Genomic DNA, 24,534 nt, shown 5'->3' with positions numbered 1-24,534 from the left:
CTTGTGTCAGAATTATCATGGTGAAACAATGCTTGTGTCAGAATTATCATGGTGAAACAATGCTTGTGTCAGAATTATCATGGTGAAACAATGCTTGTGTCAGAATTATCATGGTGAAGCAATGCTTGTGTCAGAATTATCATGGTGAGATAATGCTTATGTCAGAAGGGGGTAAGAAATATCGGCTTGTACATTTTTTGAGACTTCACGTGGCTCTCCTTTATGTGAAGGTCAACCCATCTCGTCTGACCTCTAGAGGCGTGACAGTTTCCCGATGTGTTCAAAGATCAAAGACATTTGTGGCCATCTTCCCCAAGTCCTACACAGCCACCATCAGCTGTGGCTACAATGTGTCCGAGTCCGTCCATTATGCCACTCGCAATTGGATCAGCACCGGGGTTGCTGTAGCGGAGGTAAGACTCACTCACTCACTCACTCACTCACTCACTCAAAAAACTTTAAATAAACTCTATGTTTATGCCTCCATATCCATCGTTCAGCTTATGATGGTGATTTTGAAGGGTTCTGAAAACTAGAAACAAGGTGACCAATTACAATTAGAGGCAATGTTTAGGTGTAGGTTGTGACACCGTTATCAAGCAAGTGATAACTGGAATAAAGAAGTTGTTCATCCATATGTCTTATCCTTACTCAGTACTCCGTCTTCTAGCTGCCTCTCAAAGAAGATGAGCAATGCCTGTAAGATGTAATGAATCTATTCATCTACCAATAGACGTCCCCAAGTCTGCAGCAAAATTCCCAGTTCGAATGAGAAATTACCAACTTCCTTTGAACATGTTGAAATCTTTGAAAAGAAAAGAACTGTAAAGGCAGGCAAATTTTGAACAATATCATGATTTTTTCCCAATTTGCCTGCCAATTGCACTTAGTTTGGAATCGTAGATAAATCTCTGCAGATGATGAACTGATGATGTGATGGAGCGTTGTTTATAGCGTTGTTTATAGCGTTGTTTATGGAGCCACTGTCTTGTGTTTGCCAAGGATCTCAGTAGGAGTGTGGAGCCAGAGCTGTTTTCTATGGATGCCTTGCTGTGCCACCTCGTCTCTGACCCCACTTCCGATGTTCAGACACTCAAGATGGCGGTGCCTTTCTTTGACAAAGTCCTGTAAGTTGTCCAGGCCTGAAGATTCTTGTATATTCTCATGATTCTTGTTTGTCTTGACGATTCTTGTTGAAAGTGGTTTGGGAGGAAGAATGATTGTCTTATGTACGCCAAACTTCTGAATATCTGTTGAAAATAATTCAACCTTTGTTGAAATTCAAAGGTAAATGTTGCTGATAATTCAAAAAGCAGACATTTTCTTGTAAAACTGGTCTTAATTTGGTGTAAAAGCAGGAAGTTAATTGAATGTTTCATGACATGAGAGCTGTCTCTACAGGAAGTTAATTGAATGTTTCAGGACGGGAGAGGTGTCTCTACAGGATGTTAATTGAATGTTTCAGGACGCGAGAGCTGTCTCTACAGGAAGTTAATTGAATGTTTCATGACATGAGAGCTGTCTCTTCAGGATGTTAATTGAATGTTTCAGTACGCGAGAGCTGTCTCTACAGGAAGTTAATTGAATGTTTCAGGACACGAGAGTTGTCTCTACAGGATGTTAATTGAATGTTTCAGGACACGAGAGCTGTCTCTACAGGATGTTAATTGAATGTTTCAGGACACGAGAGTTGTCTCTACAGGAAGTTAATTGAATGTTTCAGGACGGGAGAGGTGTCTCTACAGGATGTTAATTGAATGTTTCAGGACGGGAGAGGTGTCTCTACAGGATGTTAATTGAATGTTTCATGACATGAGAGTTGTCTCTACAGGAAGTTAATTGAATGTTTCAGGACAGGAGAGGTGTCTCTACAGGATGTTAATTGAATGTTTCAGGACGCGAGAGCTGTCTCTACAGGAAGTTAATTGAATGTTTCAGGACGCGAGAGCTGTCTCTACAGGATGTTAATTGAATGTTTCAGGACACGAGAGTTGTCTCTACAGGATGTTAATTGAATGTTTCAGTACGCGAGAGCTGTCTCTACAGGAAGTTAATTGAATGTTTCAGGACACGAGAGTTGTCTCTACAGGATGTTAATTGAATGTTTCAGTACGCGAGAGCTGTCTCTACAGGAAGTTAATTGAATGTTTCAGGACACGAGAGCTGTCTCTACAGGATGTTAATTGAATGTTTCAGTACGCGAGAGCTGTCTCTACAGGAAGTTAATTGAATGTTTCAGGACACGAGAGTTGTCTCTGAGGAAGCAGTTGCATGAAGCAGGGCTGAAGGTGGTGAAGCGAGGGGGGATGTTGGATGACATGCCGGCAGCGCCGCTGTCCCGCAAGCGCTCGCTGGACCACGTGGAGGACAATGTCTGTGACATCTCCAAGAAACACTGCTACTTTTCCAAGGTGAGTCACCAAGCTGGAACTCATGCTCTTGTTTTTTTTACATAATGGGAGAGTGGGAAGTTTGATTCAGCTGTTGTTTTCGTCTTGACATTTTCACATTTTGATTCAGGTCGTGAATGAGTGTGAGAACCTGACTCTCTCCCTGGAGGAGGGACTGAAGCATATTCAGAAGAAAAAACATCTGAAGCACTGCAAGCTGGTGTACAGATACCCTGAGGTGAGATGTACGGAAACCCTGAGGGGAGGTGTACAGATAACCTGAATGAATGAATCCTCCTTCCTTCTGCACTGAATGAATCCTTCCTTCTCCACTGACCCATACTTTCTTCACCACTAACTCCTTCTTACTTCTCCACTACTTCCTTCTTACTTCTCCACTAATTCCTGCTTCCTTCTCCACTGACTGACTCCTTCTTTTTCCACAGACTGACTCCTTCTTTCTCCATGGACCGACTCCTTTCTTCTCCAAGGACTGACTCCTTTGTTCTCCACTGAGTCCTTCCTTCTCCACTGACTGACTCCTTCTTCCTTCTCCACTGACTGACTCCTTCTTCCTTCTCCACTGACTGACTCCTTCCTTCTCCACTGACTGACTCCATCTTCCTCCTCCACTGATTGACTCCTTCTTCTTTCTCCACTGACTCCTTCCTTCTCCACTGACTGACTCCTTCCTTCTCCACTGACTAACTCCTTTTTTTTCCACTGACTTACTCCTTCTTTCTCCATGGACCGACTCTTTCTTCCTTCTCAACTGACTCCTTCTTTCTCCATGGACTGACTCCTTCTTCCTTCTTCACTGACTGACTCCTTCTTTCTCCACTGACTGACTCCTTCTTCCTTCTCCACTGACTGACTCCTTCTTCCTTCTTCACTGACTGACTCCTTCTTTCTCCATGGACTGACTCCTTCTTTCTCCATGGACTGACTCCTTCTTCCTTCTCCACTGTCTGACTCCTTCTTCCTTCTTCACTGACTGACTCCTTCTTTATCCATGGACCGACTCCTTCTTCCTTCTCCACTGACTGACTCCTTCTTTCTCCATGGACTGACTCCTTCTTCCTTCTCCACTGACTGACTCCTTCTTCTTTCTTCACTGACTGACTCCTTCTTTCTCCATGGACTGACTCCTTCTTCCTTCTCCACTGTCTGACTCCTTCTTCCTTCTTCACTGACTGACTCCTTCTTTCTCCATGGACTGACTCCTTCTTCCTTCTCCACTGACTGACTCCTTCTTCCTTCTTCACTGACTGACTCCTTCTTTCTCCACTGACTGACTCCTTCTTCCTTCTAGACTGACTGACTCCCCCCTTCTCCACTGACTGACTCCTTCTTTCTCCATGGACCGACTCCTTCTTCCTTCTCCACTGACTGACTCCTTCTTCCTTCTTCACTGACTGACTCCTTCTTTCTCCATGGACTGACTCCTTCTTCCTTCTCCACTGTCTGACTCCTTCTTCCTTCTTCACTGACTGACTCCTTCTTTCTCCATGGACTGACTCCTTCTTCCTTCTCCACTGACTGACTCCTTCTTCCTTCTTCACTGACTGACTCCTTCTTTCTCCACTGACTGACTCCTTCTTCCTTCTCGACTGACTGACTCCCCCCTTCTCCACTGACTGACTCCTTCCTTCTCCACTGATTGACTCCTTCTTCCTTCTCCACTGACTGACTCCTTCCTTCTCCACTGACTGACTCCTTTCTCCATGGACTGACTCCTTCCTTCTCCACTGACTGACTCCATCTTCCTATCCACTGACTGACTCCTTCTTTCTCCATGGACCGACTCCTTCCTTCTCCACTGACTGACTCCTTCCTTCTCCACTGACTGATTCCATCTTCCTTCTCCACTGACTGACTCCTTCCTTCTCCACTGACTGACTCCTTCTTTCTCCACAGACTGACTCCTTCTTCCTCCTCCACTGATTGACTCCTTCTTCTTTCTCCACTGACTCCTTCCTTCTCCACTGACTAACTCCTTCTTTTTCCACTGACTTACTCCTTCTTCTTTCTCCATGGACAGACTCCTTCTTCCTTCTCCACTGACTGACTCCTTCTTCCTTCTTCACTGACTGACTCCTTCTTTCTCAAAGGACTGACTCCTTCCTTCTCCACTGACTGACTCCTTCTTTCTCCATTGACTCCTTCCTTCTCGACTGACTGACTCCTTCTTCCTTCTTCACTGACTGACTCCTTCTTTCTCCATGGACCAACTCCTTCTTTCTCCATGGACCGACTCCTTCTTCCTCCTCCACTGACTGACTCCTTCTTCCTCCTCCACTGACTGACTCCTTTGTTCTCCACTAACTGACTCCTTTGTTCTCCACTGACTCCTTCCTTCTCCACTGACTGACTCCTTCGTTCTCCATTGACTCCTTCCTTCTCCACTGACTGACTCCTTCTTCCTTCTTCACTGACTGACTCCTTCTTCCTTCTTCACTGACTGACTCCTTCTTCCTTCTCCACTGACTGACTCATTCTTTCTCCATGGACTGACTCATTCTTCCTTCTTCACTGACTGACTCCTTCTTCCTTCTCCACTGACTGACTCCACTTTACTTCTCCACACACTGACTTCTTCTTTCTTCAGTGACTGACTCCTTCTTACTTCTCCACTGACTGACTCATTCTTTTTCCACTGACTGACTCCTTCTTTCTTCAGTGACTGAATCCTTCCTTCTCCACTGACTGACTCCTTCCTTCTCCACTTACTGACTCCTTCTTCCTTCTCCACTGACTGACTCCTTCTTCCTTCTCCACTGACTGACTCCTTCTTCCTTCTCCACTGACTGACTCCACTTTACTTCTCGACAGACTGACTTCTTCTTCTTTCTTCAGTGACTGACTCCTTACTTCTCCACTGACTGACTCCTCTTTACTTCTCCACAGACTGACTCCTTCTTACTTCTCCACTGACTGACTCATTCTTTTTCCACTGACTGACTCCTTCCATCTTCACTGACTGACTCCTTCTTCCTTCTCCACTGACTGACTCCTCTTTACTTCTCCACAGACTGACTCCTTCTTACTTCTCCACTGACTGACTCATTCTTTTTCCACTGACTGACTCCTTCCTTCTCCACTTACTGACTCCTTCCTTCTCCACTGACTGACTCCTTCTTGCTTCTTCCAGGAAGAACTGCGGAGCATGCTGCAGAGTGCCCAGTGCCGGCTGGACATCAGCGGCAACAGTGACGGTGCCAGCAGCAGCAGCAGCAGCAGCAGCAAGAAGAGGAGCATGAAGAGGTAGAAGACCGTTGGGCAGTACAGACTTGGCATGCACTATAACTGACTGGCAGGCCCACAGAGTGTAGGTCAAGGCGGTCTACAGGGTGTAGGTCAAGGCGGTCTACAGGGTGTAGGTCAAGGCTGTCGACAGGGTGTAGGTCAAGGCTGTCAACAGGGTGTAGGTCAAGGCTGTCGACAGGGTGTAGGTCAAGGCTGTCGACAGGGTGTAGGTCAAGGCTGTCGACAGGGTGTAGGTCAAGGCTGTCTACAGGGTGTAACATCATGAAAGACATTTGATGTTTTGTGATACAAGACAAGGAGCTGTGTAGTGACTGGGGACATTGACTTGGCAGCACCTGGAAATGTGTGCCGTATGCAAGCATGTGAAAGCAATGGACTGTGTCGGCAGTTGGAAGCTTTGTACTGTGTCAGAATATGGAGGCTGTGTACTGTGTCAGAATATGGAGGCTGTGTACTGTGTGCCATGAAATACTGTCAGTCACTCAGTCACACACTCCTCCATGCATGTTTCCCCAGCAGGGACTGTAGTGTTGTACAGCTCGCACGTGTGTATTGCTGAGTGTTAAGTACCTGTTGTTTGGGTGTATCCAAGATGGAGAGGCAACTGTGGAAGAAGGGATGCTTCACAGCTGTTGGTGTGTTTTTGTATGTGAGTGAGGTGTTGGCAGGGTGTAGGTCAAGGTTGTCGACTGGATCAAGACAGGCATGTATGCAAAACACTGTTGTCAACACCAAGGGTGACAGATTTTCTTCTTTTCATCCAAACTAATGAATGAATTGTTGCCACCAGGAGTGAAAGATGTGTTTTTGTGTGTAATTTTGATTTTGTAATCTCTTTCAATATTTTTATTTTGTCTACTGAACACATTACTTTTTTAAACTTGATTTCTTCCTGAAATGAAGGAGTGGTTGGGTAGCCTAGTGGTTAAAGCGTTCGCTCATCACGCCAAAGACCCGGGGTTCAATTCCCAACATGGGTACAATGTGTGAAGCGCATTTCTGGTGTCCCCCGCCGTGATATTGCTGGAATATTGCTAAAACCGGCGTAAAACCATACTCACTCACTCACTCACTTCCTGAAATGGTACATAATTCATCACTGATAGTGACTTCTTTAAGTAATGTATGGGTTATCCGGTAGAATGTTGACCCGACAACAGGACAGTCAACCAACGTGTGGACAAAAGTTGAACAATAAGTTACAGTGACTGCACAGTGACAATGACAGAACAGTGAAATGACATCACAGTGACAATGACAGAACAATGACATCACAGTGACAATGACAGAACAGTGGACCCATGTATGTACTGTGTTGACACCCTATGGTCACTGTGATGTCATATTAGGGGAATGTTGAAGACTGTGTAACATGCTGGCGTTAACGGCACATCATTTTTAGGGCAAACTTCAGTTTCATTTGGAGCATTTGACAGATCTTACAGTGTTTACATGTTTCATTGGTTTCATGAACTTCACAGGGCAGAAGTTGTGTTTATTGTACATACATTTTACAATTTCCATTTTATGTTCCAACATAAATGTGTTCAACAGGGATTATGTAAAGGATGTCTACAGATGTAGGTCAAGGCTATCAACAGGATGTAGGTCAAGGCTGTCATCAGGGTGTAGGTCAAGGCTATTGACAGGGTGTAGGTCAAGGGTGTTGACAGAGTGTAGGTCAAGGCTATCGACAGGGTGCATATCAAGGGTGTTGACAGGGTGTAGGTCAAGGCCGTCAGTGGGGTGTAGGTTTAGGCTGTCAGTGGGGTGTAGGTCAAGGCTGTCAACGGGGTGTAGGTCAAGGCTGTCAACAGGGTGAAGGTCAAGGATGTTGACAGGGTGTAGGTCAAGGCTGTCAATAGGGTGTAGGTCAAGGCTGTCAACGGGGTGTAGGTCAAGGATGTTGACAGGGTGTAGGTCAAGGCTGTCGACAGGGTGTAGGTCAAGGCTGTTGACAGGGTGTAGGTCAAGGCTGTCTACAGTGTGTAGGTCAAGGCTGTCGACAGGGTGTAGGTCAAGACTGTTGACAGGGTGTAGGTCAAGGCTGTTGACAGGGTGTAGGTCAAGGCTGTGTGGAAGGAGGGTGCCTCACAGCTGTTGTGTTATATGCAGATTCAAGGCTCCCGACACTGATTGGAGACATGTTATGAAGTACCACAAAGTATTATAGACAGGCAAGTATGCACAACACCGTTGTCAACACCAAGGGTGACAGATTTTGTTGTTTACATCCAAACTAATGAATGAATTGTAACCACCAGGAGTGAAAGATGTGTTTATGTGTGTGAGGTTGACATTGTAATCTCTTTCATTATTTTCATTTTATCTACTGAACACATTACTTTTTTAACTTGATTTCTTCCTGAAATGGTCATTTTTGAACACATAATTCATCACTGATAATGACTTCTTTAAGTAATGTATGCGTTATCCGGTAGAATGTTGACCCGACAACAGGACAGTCAACCAACGTGTGGACAAAAGTTGAACAATAAGTTACAGTGACTGCACAGTGACAATGACAGAACAGTGAAATGACATCACAGTGACAATGACAGAACAATGACATCACAGTGACAATGACAGAACAGTGGACCCATGTATGTACTGTGTTGACACCCTATGGTCACTGTGATGTCATATTAGGGGAATGTTGAAGACTGTGTAACATGCTGGCGTTAACGGCACATCATTTTTAGGGCAAACTTCAGTTTCATTTGGAGCATTTGACAGATCTTACAGTGTTTACATGTTTCATTGGTTTCATGAACTTCACAGGGCAGAAGTTGTGTTTATTGTACATACATTTTACAATTTCCATTTTATGTTCCAACATAAATGTGTTCAACAGGGATTATGTAAAGGATGTCTACAGATGTAGGTCAAGGCTATCAACAGGATGTAGGTCAAGGCTGTCATCAGGGTGTAGGTCAAGGCTATTGACAGGGTGTAGGTCAAGGGTGTTGACAGAGTGTAGGTCAAGGCTATCGACAGGGTGCATATCAAGGGTGTTGACAGGGTGTAGGTCAAGGCCGTCAGTGGGGTGTAGGTTTAGGCTGTCAGTGGGGTGTAGGTCAAGGCTGTCAACGGGGTGTAGGTCAAGGCTGTCAACAGGGTGAAGGTCAAGGATGTTGACAGGGTGTAGGTCAAGGCTGTCAATAGGGTGTAGGTCAAGGCTGTCAACGGGGTGTAGGTCAAGGATGTTGACAGGGTGTAGGTCAAGGCTGTCGACAGGGTGTAGGTCAAGGCTGTTGACAGGGTGTAGGTCAAGGCTGTCTACAGTGTGTAGGTCAAGGCTGTCGACAGGGTGTAGGTCAAGACTGTTGACAGGGTGTAGGTCAAGGCTGTTGACAGGGTGTAGGTCAAGGCTGTGTGGAAGGAGGGTGCCTCACAGCTGTTGTGTTATATGCAGATTCAAGGCTCCCGACACTGATTGGAGACATGTTATGAAGTACCACAAAGTATTATAGACAGGCAAGTATGCACAACACCGTTGTCAACACCAAGGGTGACAGATTTTGTTGTTTACATCCAAACTAATGAATGAATTGTAACCACCAGGAGTGAAAGATGTGTTTATGTGTGTGAGGTTGACATTGTAATCTCTTTCATTATTTTCATTTTATCTACTGAACACATTACTTTTTTAACTTGATTTCTTCCTGAAATGGACATTTTTGAACACATAATTCATCACTGATATTGACTTCTATTAGTAATGTATGGGTTATCCGGTAGAATGTTGACCCGACAACAGGACAGTCAACCAACGTGTGGACAAAAGTTGAACAATAAGTTACAGTGACTGCACAGTGACAATGACAGAACAGTGAAATGACATCACAGTGACAATGACATCACAGTGACAATGACAGAACAGTGGACCCATGTATGTACTGTGTTGACGCCCTATGGTCACTGTGATGTCATATTAGGGGAATGTTGAAGACTGTGTAACATGCTGGCGTTAACGGCACATCATTTTTAGGGCAAACTTCAGTTTCATTTGGAGCATTTGAAAGATCTTACAGTGTTTACATGTTTCATTGGTTTTATGAACTTCACAGGGCAGAAGTTGTGTTTATTGTACATACATTTTGAAATGAAAATAAATTTCAATTTTTTATTCCAACAAAAATAAATGTAACAAATGATACCTTGTGTTTTGTGTTCAACATTATAAAACAGGACTTACATCCAAAAAGGTACATGGCCTACTTGCAATGATGTACAAGGTGAACTTGAGATGGTACTTGTTGTTACCCTATCTGGCGATCTGCATTAAGGGGCTAAAACAAGGACTGGTTTGCTCGGAGTCTGAGTAGGGGTATTCACGTTTAACTGCGGCATGTTTTATCAGTGTGCTAGCACTAAAAATCAGCATCAGAAATCACACACACACACACACACACACACACACACACACACACACACGTGCATGCACGCCGCTATATGAATGCAATAATCTTGGATGCAAGGTTAAACCCCATTTCACCTCACCTCCAGCAATGTAAGAGGTCAACTTCCATCAATGCACGAGGTCAACCTCCATCAATGTATGAGGTCAACTTTCATCCATGCACGACAACAACTTCCATCAATATACAGGTCAACTTCCATCAATGCAAGAGGTCAACTTCCATCAATGCACGAGGTCAACTTCCATCAATGCATGAGGTCAACTTCCATCAATGCACGAGGTTATCTTCCATCATTTCACGAGGTCAACTTCCATCAATGTACAAGGTCAACTTCTATTAATGTACGAGGTCAACTTCCATCAATCTAAAAGGTCAACTTCAATCAATGTACAAGGTCAATAATCCATCAATGTACAAGGTCAACTTCCATCAATGTACAAGGTCAACTTCCATTAATGTATAAGGTCAACTTCCATTAATGTACAAGGTCAACTTCAATCAATGTACAAGGTCAACATCCATCAATGTACAAGGTCAACTTCCATCAATGTACAAGGTCCACATCCATCAATGTACAAGGTCAACTTCAATCAATGTACAAGGTCAACATCCATTAATGTACAAGGTCAACTTCCATTAATGTACAAGGTCAACTTCCATTAATGTACAAGGTCAACTTCAATCAATGTACAAGGTCAACATCCATCAATGTACAAGGTCAACTTCCATCAATGTACAAGGTCAACTTCCATTAATGTACAAGGTCAACTTCCATTAATGTACAAGGTCAACTTCAATCAATGTACAAGGTCAACTTCCATCAATATACAAGGTCATCTTCTATCAATGTACAAGGTCAACATCCATTAATGTACAAGGTCAACTACCATCAATGTACAAGGTCAACTTCAATTAATGTACAAGGTCAACTTCAATCAATGTACAAGGTCAACATCCATCAATGTACAAGGTCAACTTCCATTAATGTACAAGGTCAACTTCCATTAATGTACAAGGTCAACTTCAATCAATGTACAAGGTCAACTTCAATCAATGTACAAGGTCAACTTCCATTAATGTACAAGGTCAACATCCATTAATGTACAAGGTCAACTTCCATCAATATACAAGGTCATCTTCTATCAATGTACAAGGTCAACATCCATTAATGTACAAGGTCAACTTTCATCACCATACAAGGTCAGCTTCAATCAATGTACAAAGTCAACTTAATCAATGTACAAGGTCAACTTCCATCAATGTACGAGGTCAACTTCCATCAATGTACAAGGTCAACTACCATCAATGTACAAGGTCAACTTCAATTAAAGTACAAGGGCAACTTCCATCAATGTACAAGGTCAACATCCATTAATGTACAAGGTCAACTTCCATCAATATACAAGGTCAACTTCCATCACCATACAAGGTCAACATCCATTAATGTACAAGGTCAACTTCCATCAATATACAAGGTCAACCTCCATCAATGTACAAGGTCAACTTCCATCAATGTATGAGGTCAACTTCCATCAATGTACAAGATCACTTTCCATCAATGTACAAGGTCAACTTCAATTAAAGTACAAGGTCAACTTCCATCAATGTACAAGGTCAACTTCAATCAATGTACAAGGTCAACTTCCATCAATGTACAAGGTCAACTTCCATTAATGTACAAGGTCAACTTCCATCAATTTACAAAGTCAACTTCCATTAATGTACAAGGTCGTATTTCCACCTTGGTGTCCATGGCCTCATGTCAGGTTCCCGGTTGGGGACATGGCTGGAGTACATGACCTCGTCATGGCGCCGCTCACCTCACGGATCCACTTATTGGCCACTGGAAAGAATCATCACTGTGTCATGTTACATCACCAACTACTTCCCCTCCATGCTTGTTGAACATCTGTTAATATGGGAAAGTGTTATTCATCGTCCAGGTCATATATTTGATCAATATAGTCACCATATGAAAGAACATTAAAGAATTCGTATTTACTTCCTTCTTGGTCTACATGTGGTATCAATACCTATCAATAGCCACCCAACAAAGCGTCCAGGGCCAAAAACGACCTACCCACTTCCCCCTCCCCTCAAGCACTTACCCCACTTGTGACCATACAGCACCGGGCACCCCCCGTGTCTGGTCCTGGGGTCGGGAGAACCGTCGGGAAGGAAGTTGTACCAGAACAGGGCGGCGTTCTGAAGACAGACAATGGACATGCCATGACACAGGTGAACAGTACAGAGCTGATGCATCTAATAGACCATGTAGTTTGTTCACTGTACGATTGAATTTAAAGTTGAATGTAAAACAGACATGTCCTTATGAGATAATGATGTGTATGGGCTATACCTTGTGAGATAATGTGTATGTGTTATACCTTGTGAGATAATGATGTGTATGGGCTTTACCTTCTGAGATAATGTGTATGGGCTATACCTTGTGAGATAATGATGTGTATGGGCTATACCTTGTGAGATAATGATGTGTATTGGCTTTACCTTGTGAGATAATGATGTGTATGGGCTTTACCTTGTGAGATGATGATGTGTATGGGCTATACCTTGTGAGATAATGATGTGTATGGACTATACCTTGTGAGATAATGATGTGTATGGGCTTTACCTTGTGAGATAATAATGTGTATGGGCTTTACCTTGTGAGATAATGATGTGTATGGGCTATACCTTGTGAGATAATGTGTATGGGCTATACCTTGTGAGATAATGATGTGTATGGGCTTTACCTTGTGAGATAATAATGTGTATGGGCTTTACCTTGTGAGATAATGATGTGTATGGGCTATACCTTCTGAGATAATGTGTATGGGCTATACCTTGTGAGATAATGATGTGTATGGGCTATACCTTGTGAGATAATGATGTGTATTGGCTTTACCTTGTGAGATAATGATGTGTATGGGCTTTACCTTGTGAGATGATGATGTGTATGGGCTATACCTTGTGAGATAATGATGTGTATGGACTATTCCTTGTGAGATAATGATGTGTATGGGCTATACCTTGTGAGATAATGATGTGTATGGGCTATACCTTGTGAGATAATGATGTGTATGGGCTATACCTTGTGAGATAATGATGTGTATGGGCTTTACCTTGTGAGATAATAATGTGTATGGGCTTTACCTTGTGAGATAATGATGTGTATGGGCTATACCTTGTGAGATAATGTGTATGGGCTATACCTTGTGAGATAATGATGTGTATTGGCTTTACCTTGTGAGATGATGATGTGTATGGGCTATACCTTGTGAGATAGTGATGTGTATGGACTATACCTTGTGAGATAATGATGTGTATGGGCTATACCTTGTGAGATAATCATGTGTATTGGCTATACCTTGTGAGATAATGATGTGTATGGGCCATACCTTGTGAGATAATGATGTGTATGGGCAATACCTTGTGAGATAATGATGTGTATGGGCTATACCTTGTGAGATAATGATGTGTATGGGCTATACCTTGTGAGATAATGATGTGTATGGGCTATACCTTGTGAGATAATGATGTGTATGGGCTATACCTTGTGAGATAATGATGTGTATTGGCTATACCTTGTGAGATAATGATGTGTATGGCTTATACCTTGTGAGATAATGATGTGTATGGGCTATACCTTGTGAGATAATAATGTGTATGGGCTTTACCTTGTGAGATAATGATATGTATGGGCTATACCTTCTGAGATAATGTGTATGGGCTATACCTTGTGAGATAATGATGTGTATGGGCTATACCTTGTGAGATAATGATGTGTATTGGCTTTACCTTGTGAGATAATGATGTGTATGGGCTTTACCTTGTGAGATGATGATGTGTATGGGCTATACCTTGTGAGATAATGATGTGTATGGACTATACCTTGTGAGATAATGATGTGTATGGGCTATACCTTGTGAGATAATGATGTGTATTGGCTATACCTTGTGAGATAATGATGTGTATGGGTTATACCATGTGAGATAATGATGTGTATGGGCTATACGTTGTGAGATAATGATGTGTATTGGCTATACCTCGTGAGATAATGATGTGTATGGGCCATACCTTGTGAGATAGTGATGTGTATTGGCTATACCTTGTGAGATAATGATGTGTATGGGCTATACCTTGTGAGATAATGATGTGTATGGGCTATACCTTGTGAGATAATGATGTGAATGGGTTATACCTTGTGAGATAATGATGTGTATGGGCTATACCTTGTCAGATAATGATGTGTATGGGCTTGACCTTGTGAGATAATGATGTGTATGTGTTATACCTTGTGAGATAATGATGTGTATTGGCTATACCTTGTGAGATAATGATGTGTATGGGCTATACCTTGTGAGATAATGATGTGTATGGGCTTTACCTTGTGAGATGATGATGTGTATGGGCTTTACCTTGTGAGATAATGATGTGTATGGGCTATACCTTGTGAGATAATGATGTGTATTGGCTATACCTTGTGAGATAATGATGTGTATGGGTTATACCATGTGAGATAATGATGTGTATGGGCTTTATCTTGTGAGATAATGATGTGTATTGGCTATACCTTGTGAGATAATGATGTGTATGGGCTATACCTTGTGAGATAATGATGTGTATTGGCTATACCTTGTGAGAAAGTGATGTGTATGGGCTATACCTTGTGAGATAATGATGTGTATGGGCTTTACCTTGTGAGATAATGTGTATTGGCTATACCTTGTGAGATAGTGATGTGTATTGGCTATACCTTGTGAGATAATGATGTGTATGGGCTATACCTTGTGAGATAATGATGTGTATGGGCTATACCTTGTGAGATAATGTGTATTGGCTATACCTTGTGAGATAGTGATGTGTATTGGCTATACCTTGTGAGATAATGATGTGTATGGGCTATACCTTGTGAGATAATGATGTGTATTGGCTATACCTCGTGAGATAATGATGTGTATGGGCCATACCTTGTGAGATAATGATGTGTATGGGCTATACCTTGTGAGATAATGATGTGTATGGGCTATACCTTGTGAGATAATGATGTGTATGGGCTATACCTTGTGAGATAATGATGTGAATGGGTTATACCTTGTGAGATAATGATGTGTATGGGCTATACCTTGTCAGATAATGATGTGTATTGGCTTTACCTTGTGAGATAATAATGTGTATGGGCTATACCTTGTGAGATAATGATGTGTATTGGCTATACCTTGTGAGATAATGATGTGTATGGGTTATACCATGTGAGATAATGATGTGTATGGGCTTTATCTTGTGAGATGATGATGTGTATTGGCTATACCTTGTGAGATAATGATGTGTATGGGCTATACCTTGTGAGATAATGATGTGTATTGGCTATACCTTGTGAGATAGTGATTTGTATGTGTTATACCTTGTGAGGTAATGATGTGTATTGGCTATACCTTGTGATATAATGATGTGTATGTGTTCTACCTTGTGAGATTATGATGTGTATTGGCTATACCTTGTGAGATAATGATGTGTATGGGCTATACCTTGTGAGATAATGATGTGTGTGGGCTTTACCTTGTGAGATGATGATGTGTATGGGCTTTACCTTGTGAGATAATGATGTGTATGGGCTATACCTTGTGAGATAATGATGTGTATTGGCTATACCTTGTGAGATAATGATGTGTATGGGTTATACCATGTGAGATAATGATGTGTATTGGCTTTATCTTGTGAGATAATGATGTGTATTGGCTATACCTTGTGAGATAATGATGTGTATGGGCTATACCTTGTGAGATAATGATGTGTATTGGCTATACCTTGTGAGATAGTGATGTGTATGGGCTATACCTTGTGAGATAATGATGTGTATGGGCTTCATCTTTTGAGATAATGTGTATTGGCTATACCTTGTGAGATAGTGATGTGTATTGGCTATACCTTGTGAGATAATGATGTGTATGGGCTATACCTTGTGAGATAATGATGTGTATGGGCTATACCTTGTGAGATAATGATGTGTATTGGCTATACCTTGTGAGATAATGATGTGTATGGGCTATACCTTGTGAGATAATGATGTGTATGGGCTATACCCTGTGAGATAATGATATGGATGGGCTTTACCTTGACGGGCGGAGCTCCGATGCCGAGTTCTGGGAACACTGTGGCCCCGCCTTCTTCCACGTCGCTCAGCTGCAAGGAGGTGGCAAACATGTCAAAGTCCTTTGTCCAATTTTAAATAAGCGGTGTATTATATGAAACTAAACTTTGCAATGTTTGAGTCTTTTTAGAAATGCGGTGTGGATAGTTGCTCATGCTATCGTCCACTGGTATACCTTGATCTGGGATACATCTTGAATGTCTCTGGAAGGCGGAAAACAACATTCATTCACTGTGAAGTCAGTGCCGTCGGATATTGAACGTTTGTACATATACTCAACAACAAAAGTTCCTGTGACACCAATATTTTAGTGTATTTTTCAAACAAGTAAAGTTGGTTTTCAATATTGTAGAACATGTATGGGATCAAGTCGCAAAAACGCAACTGCTACAGAAAAGCATGCATTCCATGCAAAAGTTTATGCAAGCCCCATGCATTTCACTACCCAAGAATGGGTATAAAAACACGTGCGTTAACAGGATTCAATATGCATTGTTTAGAATCGTGCCACGCGAAACCAATAATCGACAAGACAACTGGATTCGAACAACACACCTACGAAATGGATTCCAGCCAGCAACAGTGACAGCAAGAAGCATCCCTGGTCTTCGACGAATATCTTCACAAACCGTATGTCGTCGCCTCAGATGTGCAGGTATTGTCGCCAGAAGACCCGCCAGACCTCCCATTTTGACAGGAAACCACCGTCAAGCACGTCTACAGTGGTGCAGACAGCGTCTACACTGGACGGCCATGCAGTGGGGGACAAGTTCTATTCACTGACGAGTCTCGTTTTCACCTCAGCCACAGGATGGACGGATTCGAGTGTACCGACGTCGAGGTGAACGTTACCTCAATCATTGTGACATGGAAGAAGATCGGTTAGGGGGCGGCAGCGTTATGGTATGGGGTGGGATTACAGCAAGACAGAGGACCCGTTTGAATGTGGTAGAGGGAAATCTCAATGGACAGCGCTACTGCGACGAGATCATCGGCCCTCTTGTTCTACCGTTTTTGCCTCGTCATGGCCCAGGCATTACTTTTCAACATGACAACGCCCGGCCTCATATTGCTCGACTTGTTCACGATTTTCTTCAACAAAACAACGTAAATGTCATCCCCTGGCCGGCTCGCTCCCCTGATCTCTCACCAATCGAGCACATGTGGGATGAGATGGATCGGCGCCTTCGACGTCAACCACGTGTTCCACAGACACTCCAGGATCTTCGAAACATGCTCCAGCAGATATGGACAGATATCCCACAGGACTTTGTGCGACGCCTGGTCCATTCACTGAGACGAAGATGTGTTACTTTCATCTCAACCAGAGGTGGACACACACGCTATTGATTTGTAAATCGACATTTTGGCATGTTCATGATTTTTTATGAAATCACGCATTTTCTGAAGTCAGTATGGCAAATTAAACCATTTGAACACTTACAGGAGTCTTTTATCTGTTTCAGATTTGGTAAAAAACATAACTTTGCATTAAATCTTATTCAATGTCACAGGAACTTTTGTTGTTCAGTATATAATGTTCTATCTCCTTTTACGTACGCTTCTCCCCTCACCCTCACCCTTATTCCTGTTTGTCTTACCAGTAGTATCTCGTTCATACACCTGGGGTGTGACGCGGGCACCAACTTCACTGCCTTAATTATATCGTCGGCAAGGACTTGTTTGTTTGTTAACGCCGCACTCAGCAATGTTGCAGCTACATGACGACGGTCTGTAATCGAGTCTGGAGGAGAGAGTCCAGTGATTTGAGGCCTGAACAGACTTGACACCGACTCTCGCCCTGGGGCACAGATCCGTGCTATTGTTTGACCACATGACTTCCAGTCACCTTTCCCTCTGGTCTGTAAATAATCGAGTCTGGACCAGACAATCCAGTGATTGAGCATCGATCCACGCAATTGGGATACGATGACGCGCATCGACCAAGTCAGCGAGCCTGACCACCCGATACCGTTAGTCGCCTCTTACGACAAACGTGGTCGCTTTTTACGGCAAGCATGGGTTGTGGAAGACCTTGTCTACCCCGGATCTTCACGGTTCCCTCGGCAGTATGTGCTTACATAAGACGCCAGGAATGAGGCTTCCATCACAGGTACATACTGGTACACACTGGTGCATACTGGTTCACAATGGTACACACAGGTACGTACTGCTACACATTGGTACACATAGGTACATACTACTACACACTGGTACACACACTCACATAGAACATGAAAGTCGCCATTCTGTCCCCGCTGTTGGACGAGAATCCCCACGACGTCTTCACATTGTCTTGATTCTGAAACACATCAAACCAAGAATCGAACCTTCTTCGCCCTGTGGGAACAGGCGGTCTGTGGTTTGTTTTCACCTTGCATCTTCCCTCCCCCATTTACCTACCATGCTCGAATATAATTATAATATTTAGCGTTAAACCCACTCCCTACCCCCAGTGAGGACGCTTTTATATTATTACAAAAGAACGTTAGTTATATACAGGAAATCTTCACATTTTCAGATGAAGAACATGTGCTTTGCTTGTTGACCACGATTGATGGAGGGGTCAGGCTCGGGGACTCATTGCGTGTCGTCGTCGTCGTCGTCGTCGTCGTCGTTCAGGTTTTGTGTCGCTGGTTTGCTCTTCCAGATTATTTTGGACTGTTGTTAAATAGCTGGAACATTGCAGGGGTGTGGCGTTAAACAACATTCACTCACTCGCTTCATTTCACGTCTGTCTGTTTGTTTGTTTAACGCCGCACTCAGCAATATTCCAGCTATATGACGGCGGTCTGTAAATAATCGAGCCTGGCCCAGACAGTCCAGCGATTTGAGGCCTGAACAGACTTGACACTGACTCCTTCCCTGGGACACAGACACAAGACTTCCAGTCACCTTTCCCTGCTCTACAATTCCCCCCGCCACACACACACACTTCCACCCCCATCCCTATCCCCATCATCACCTCCACCATTGTACTCACCCCCCCCCCCCCCCCCCCCCCTCCCCCCTCCCGCGCGCGCCCTACACCCACACACCTACCCACCTCCACCACGACAGCCTCATCCCCCAAGCCCGTCTACGTTCATCACAGCCCCAGCACAAACCTATCCCTACCCCCATCCCACTCCAGATCCCCACCCCAATCAGGATGTGACCCCCGCTGCACACACTCACCACGTAGTAGTCATAATGAGGGGAATAGTGTCCTCCTATGCCGTAATTCACCACCTGGGGAGAACAAGCACGCCGCGTTAACATTGAGGAAAACAAGCACGCGGCGTTAACATTGAGGAGAACAAGCACGCCGCATTAACATTGAGGAGAACAAGCACGCCGCGTTAACATTCAGGAGAACAAGCACGCTGCGTTAACATTCAGGAGAGCAAGCACGCCGCATTAACATTGAGCAGAACACGCATCCGGCGTTAACATTGAGGAGAACAAGCACGCCGCGTTGACATTCAGGAGAAGAAGCACGCTGCGTTAAAATTCAGGAGAAGAATCACGCCGTGTTAACATTCAGGAGAAGAAGCACGCTGCGTTAACATTGAGGAGAACAAGCACTCCGTGTTAACATTGAGGAGAAGCACGCCTCGTTAACATTGAGGAGAAGTATCACGCCGCGTTAACATTGAGGAGAACAAACTCGCCACGTTAACATTCAGGAGAACAAATTCGCCACGTTAACATTGAGGAAAACAAACTCGCCGCGTTAACATTGAGGAGAAGCAGCTGTGTTAACATTGAGGAGAACAAGCACTCCGCGTTAACATTCAGCAGAAGAAGCACGCCGCGTTAACACTGAGGAGAAGAAGCACGCCGCGTTAACATTGAGGACAAGAAGCATGCCGCGTTAACACTGAGGAGAAGAAGCACTCCGCGTTAACATTCAGGAGAAGGAGCACTCTGCGTTAACATTCAGGAGAAGAAGCACGCCGCGTCAACATTGAGGAGAACAAACTCACCACGTTAATATTGAGGAGAAGCACTCCGCGTTGACATTGTGAACAAGCACCCCGCGTTAACACTGAGGAGAACAAGCACGCTGCGTTAACACTGAGGAGACGAAGCACACTACGTTAACATTGAGGAGAAGAAGCACGCTACATTAACATTGAGGAGAAGAAGCACGCTGCGTTAACACTGAGGAGAAGAAGCACGCTACGTTAACATTGAGGAGAACAAGCACGCCGCGTTAACACTGAGGAGAAGAAGCACGCTACGTTAACATTGAGGAGAAGAAGCACGCTACATTAACATTGAGGAGAAGAAGCACGCTGCGTTAACACTGAGGAGAAGAAGCACGCTACGTTAACATTGAGGAGAACAAGCACGCTGCGTTAACACTGAGGAGAACAAGCACGCTGCATTAACACTGAGGATAACAAGCACGCTGCGTTAACATTGAGGAGAAGAAGCACGCCACGTTAACACTGAGGAGAACAAGCACCCCGGTTAACACTGAGGAGAAGAAGCACGCTACGTTAACATTGAGGAGAAGAAGCACGCTACGTTAACATTGAGGAGAACAAGCACGCTGTGTTAACACTGAGGAGAACAAGCACGCTGCGTTAACATTGAAGAGAACAAGCACGCTGCGTTAACATTGAGGAGAAGAAGCACGCTGCGTTCACACTGAGGAGAAGAAGCACGCTGCGTTAGCACTGAGAAGAAGCACGCTACGTTAACATTGAGGAGAAGAAGCACGCCGTGTTAACATTGAGGAGAAGAAGCACGCTACGTTAACATTGAGAAGAACAAGCACGCTGCGTTAACATTGAGGAGAACAAGCACGCTGCGTTAACATTGAGGAGAACAAGGACGCTGCGTTAACATCGATCCACGCCCACATGATGCCATTGCAAATGTACACCTCATTACAACACTCAAGGAATAACTGATATCTGAACAACATTTACAGCAGGAATCGCATCAGTGACGAGTTAGAGAACGAAGCTATGTATTGGAATGTATACTTTGTTTGCGTGGAAGGCTGCGGTTACCCTCCATAGATTTATGTACACATATCGCCCTACGTTGTCTATACGGTATCCATATGTTTACAAAGTCTTAAAGTATTGCTATACCTGTCTATGTGACTATTATAGATACTCCAGCGCTAGACATAATTATGTTTCTAAGTCCACCCAATGTATTGCTATACATATGTTTACAAGTACTCTGGGTGAGTGAGTGAGTGAGTTGGGTTTAACGCCGCGTTCAACATTATTCCAGTCATATCACGGCTTGTCAGCTTAATTGTGGGAGGAAAGCCCGAAGTGATGCAAGTCTCAGACGTTTACCACTTCGGTGAAACCCACGAGCACGGGTCTGGTGCTGACAAACCTAGAAACATAATCGGGGCGAACCGGGATTCGAACCCACAATCATAGGTTTCTGGCGTGCCCAAGGGACGCAACTCTGCACAGCGAATCGCAGCGCCTCAGAAGACTGGGCCACCCGTGCACCCCTACAAGTGCGCTGGTACCCATTGTATTGCCATACATGTTTACAAGTACTCCTGTACCCATTGTATTGATATGCATGTTTACAAGTACCCCTGTGCCCATTGTATTGCCATACATGTTTACAAGCACTCCTGTACCCATTGTATTGCCATACATGTTTACAAGTACTCCTGTACCCATTGTATTGCCATACATGTTTACAAGTACTCCTGTACCCATTGTATTGCCATACATGTTTACAAGTACTCCTGTACCCATTCTATTGCCATACATGTTTACAAGTACTGCGTTACCTATTGTATTGCTATACATGTTTACAAGTACTCCTGTACCCATTATATTCATATGCATGTTTACAAGTACTCCTGTACCCATTTTATTGCCATACATGTTTACAAGTACTGCGTTACCTATTGTATTGCTATACATGTTTACAAGTACTCCTGTACCCATTATATTCATATGCATGTTTACAAGTACTCCTGTACCCATTGTATTGCCATACATGTTTACAAGTACCCCTGTGCCCATTGTATTGCCATACATGTTTACAAGTACTCCTGTACCCATTGTATTGCTATACATGTTTACAAGTACTCTTGTACCCATTGTATTGCCATACATGTTAACAAGTACTGCGGTACCTATTGTATTGCTATACATGTTTACAAGTACTCCTGTACCCATTGTATTCATATGCATGTTTACAAGTACTGGGTACCTATTGTATTGATATGCATGTTTACAAGTACTCATGTACCCATTGTATTGATATGCATGTTTACAAGCACTCCTGTACCCATTGTATTGCCATACATGTTTACAAGTACTCCTGTACCCATTGTATTGCCATACATGTTTACAAGTACTCCTGTACCCATTGTATTGCCATACATGTTTACAAGTACTCCTGTACCCATTCTATTGCCATACATGTTTACAAGTACTGCGTTACCTATTGTATTGCTATACATGTTTACAAGTACTCCTGTACCCATTATATTCATATGCATGTTTACAAGTACTCCTGTACCCATTTTATTGCCATACATGTTTACAAGTACTGCGTTACCTATTGTATTGCTATACATGTTTACAAGTACTCCTGTACCCATTATATTCATATGCATGTTTACAAGTACTCCTGTACCCATTGTATTGCCATACATGTTTACAAGTACCCCTGTGCCCATTGTATTGCCATACATGTTTACAAGTACTCCTGTACCCATTGTATTGCTATACATGTTTACAAGTACTCTTGTACCCATTGTATTGCCATACATGTTAACAAGTACTGCGGTACCTATTGTATTGCTATACATGTTTACAAGTACTCCTGTACCCATTGTATTCATATGCATGTTTACAAGTACTGGGTACCTATTGTATTGATATGCATGTTTACAAGTACTCATGTACCCATTGTATTGATATGCATGTTTACAAGTACTGCGGTACTCGTTGTATTGCTATACATATGTTCACAAGTACAGCACACCTGGAAGGGTTCTGCGAAGGTGGCGCTGTCGCGGAAGTCGGTGTTGAGGCCGGTGATGTCGGCAACCCTCCTGCTCACTCGGGCGACGGTGTGGGTGTGGTTGTCCCATAGCCACGCCCTGCAAGAAACAAACACGACCCATAGCCACGCCCTGCAAGAAACAAGCACGTCCCATAGCCACGCCCTGCAAGAAACAAACATGTCCCATAGCCACGCCCTGCAAGAAACAAACATGTCCCATAGCCACGCCCTGCAAGAAACAAACATGTCCCATAGCCACGCCCTGCAAGAAACAAGCACGTCCCATAGCCACGCCCTGCAAGAAACAAACATGTCCCATAGCCACGCCCTGCAAGAAACAAACATGTCCCATAGCCACGCACTGCAAGAAACAAACATGTCCCATAGCCACGCCCTGCAAGAAACAAACATGACCCATAGCCACGCCCTGCAAAAAACAAATATGTCCCATAGCCACGCCCTGCAAGAAACAAATATGCGCCAGACAGGGTAACAACAAGTACCATCTTTTAACGTCGTTTGGTATGACGCGGCCTACGGATTACGAAATATGGAGAGATTAGTAAAGTGGCTACCGCGCTTCTCGGCCTTTCTCTGCTATGTTTGAACACCACGCGAATGACGGCGAATTTTGATTATGCACCCATGTCACATACACGTAAATATTTTCAGACAAAATCCTTGTTTATAAGAAATAATATGACCAGAGTGGCCAGAAAGACATAGTTTAAACAACTTTTTACATATTCACGTAAAAACATTTCTGTTCACTCCTTTACGAACAAGTTTATTTACACGTTTTGTATATTTTTATCGACTATCGGTAATGGCGGAATAGTCGGTACACTGAAAAAACGTAAGTGTATATTTCCATTACATTTATGACGTTCATTGAATGAAATTATAACCATCATCACCCTAATCATCTCAGCATTAATATCGGGTAACTCATATTTTATGCAGTGCTACGAATTACGAGCAATGGCGAGATTAGTAAAGTGGTTACCGCGCCTCTCGGCCCTTTTCTGCCATGTTGCACTTCATGCAAATGACGGCGATTTTTTTTATTATGCACACTTCACATACAGGTAACTATTATAATATCAGACGGCCAATTTGAAAAAAAGAAATCTATCAGACTTGTCAGAAAGATTTACTGTTCCCAAATGTACAGTTACTGGCGTCAGACTACCAACGTTTAGTCCGCAAAGGAAGTTTTTTGTTCAACGACAGTGGAGATTGTCTTTCTGTTTATGATGCTGATTTACAGAAAATATTCTAATCAAAGATATGGAAAGATAGCTATGAT

The 24,534-nt window shown here is 43.4% G+C and overlaps 2 protein-coding genes across 2 annotated transcripts in view; one reads left to right on the top strand and one right to left on the bottom strand.

The window, feature by feature from the left end:
* The window catches only part of LOC124123134, a 60,177-nt gene extending 50,361 nt beyond the window's left edge, over nucleotides 1-9,816 (top strand). The window contains exons 20-24 of the mRNA XM_048388747.1: nucleotides 231-413; nucleotides 1,003-1,127; nucleotides 2,240-2,411; nucleotides 2,521-2,628; nucleotides 5,542-9,816. Coding sequence (XP_048244704.1) covers nucleotides 231-413; nucleotides 1,003-1,127; nucleotides 2,240-2,411; nucleotides 2,521-2,628; nucleotides 5,542-5,658 — 705 coding nt within the window. The 3' untranslated portion in view covers nucleotides 5,659-9,816. The remainder of the gene's footprint in view (nucleotides 1-230; nucleotides 414-1,002; nucleotides 1,128-2,239; nucleotides 2,412-2,520; nucleotides 2,629-5,541) is intronic.
* LOC124123135 (prolyl 4-hydroxylase subunit alpha-3-like) overlaps nucleotides 9,341-24,534 on the bottom strand; it is a 35,994-nt gene continuing 20,800 nt past the window's right edge. Inside the window, exons 8-13 of the mRNA XM_046486407.2 lie at nucleotides 23,205-23,322; nucleotides 19,410-19,463; nucleotides 18,460-18,534; nucleotides 16,196-16,264; nucleotides 12,190-12,286; nucleotides 9,341-11,924 (exon numbers count right to left, since the gene is read on the bottom strand). Of these exons, the coding sequence (XP_046342363.1) occupies nucleotides 11,839-11,924; nucleotides 12,190-12,286; nucleotides 16,196-16,264; nucleotides 18,460-18,534; nucleotides 19,410-19,463; nucleotides 23,205-23,322 (499 nt within the window). The 3' untranslated portion in view covers nucleotides 9,341-11,838. The remainder of the gene's footprint in view (nucleotides 11,925-12,189; nucleotides 12,287-16,195; nucleotides 16,265-18,459; nucleotides 18,535-19,409; nucleotides 19,464-23,204; nucleotides 23,323-24,534) is intronic.

This window comes from Haliotis rufescens, unplaced genomic scaffold (assembly GCF_023055435.1).
Source record: "Haliotis rufescens isolate VD_foot unplaced genomic scaffold, xgHalRufe1.0.p SCAF_78, whole genome shotgun sequence".
NCBI lineage: Eukaryota > Metazoa > Mollusca > Gastropoda > Lepetellida > Haliotidae > Haliotis > Haliotis rufescens.
Note: the sequence above shows the minus strand (reverse complement) of the source record. Positions and strands in the feature narration are given on the sequence as shown.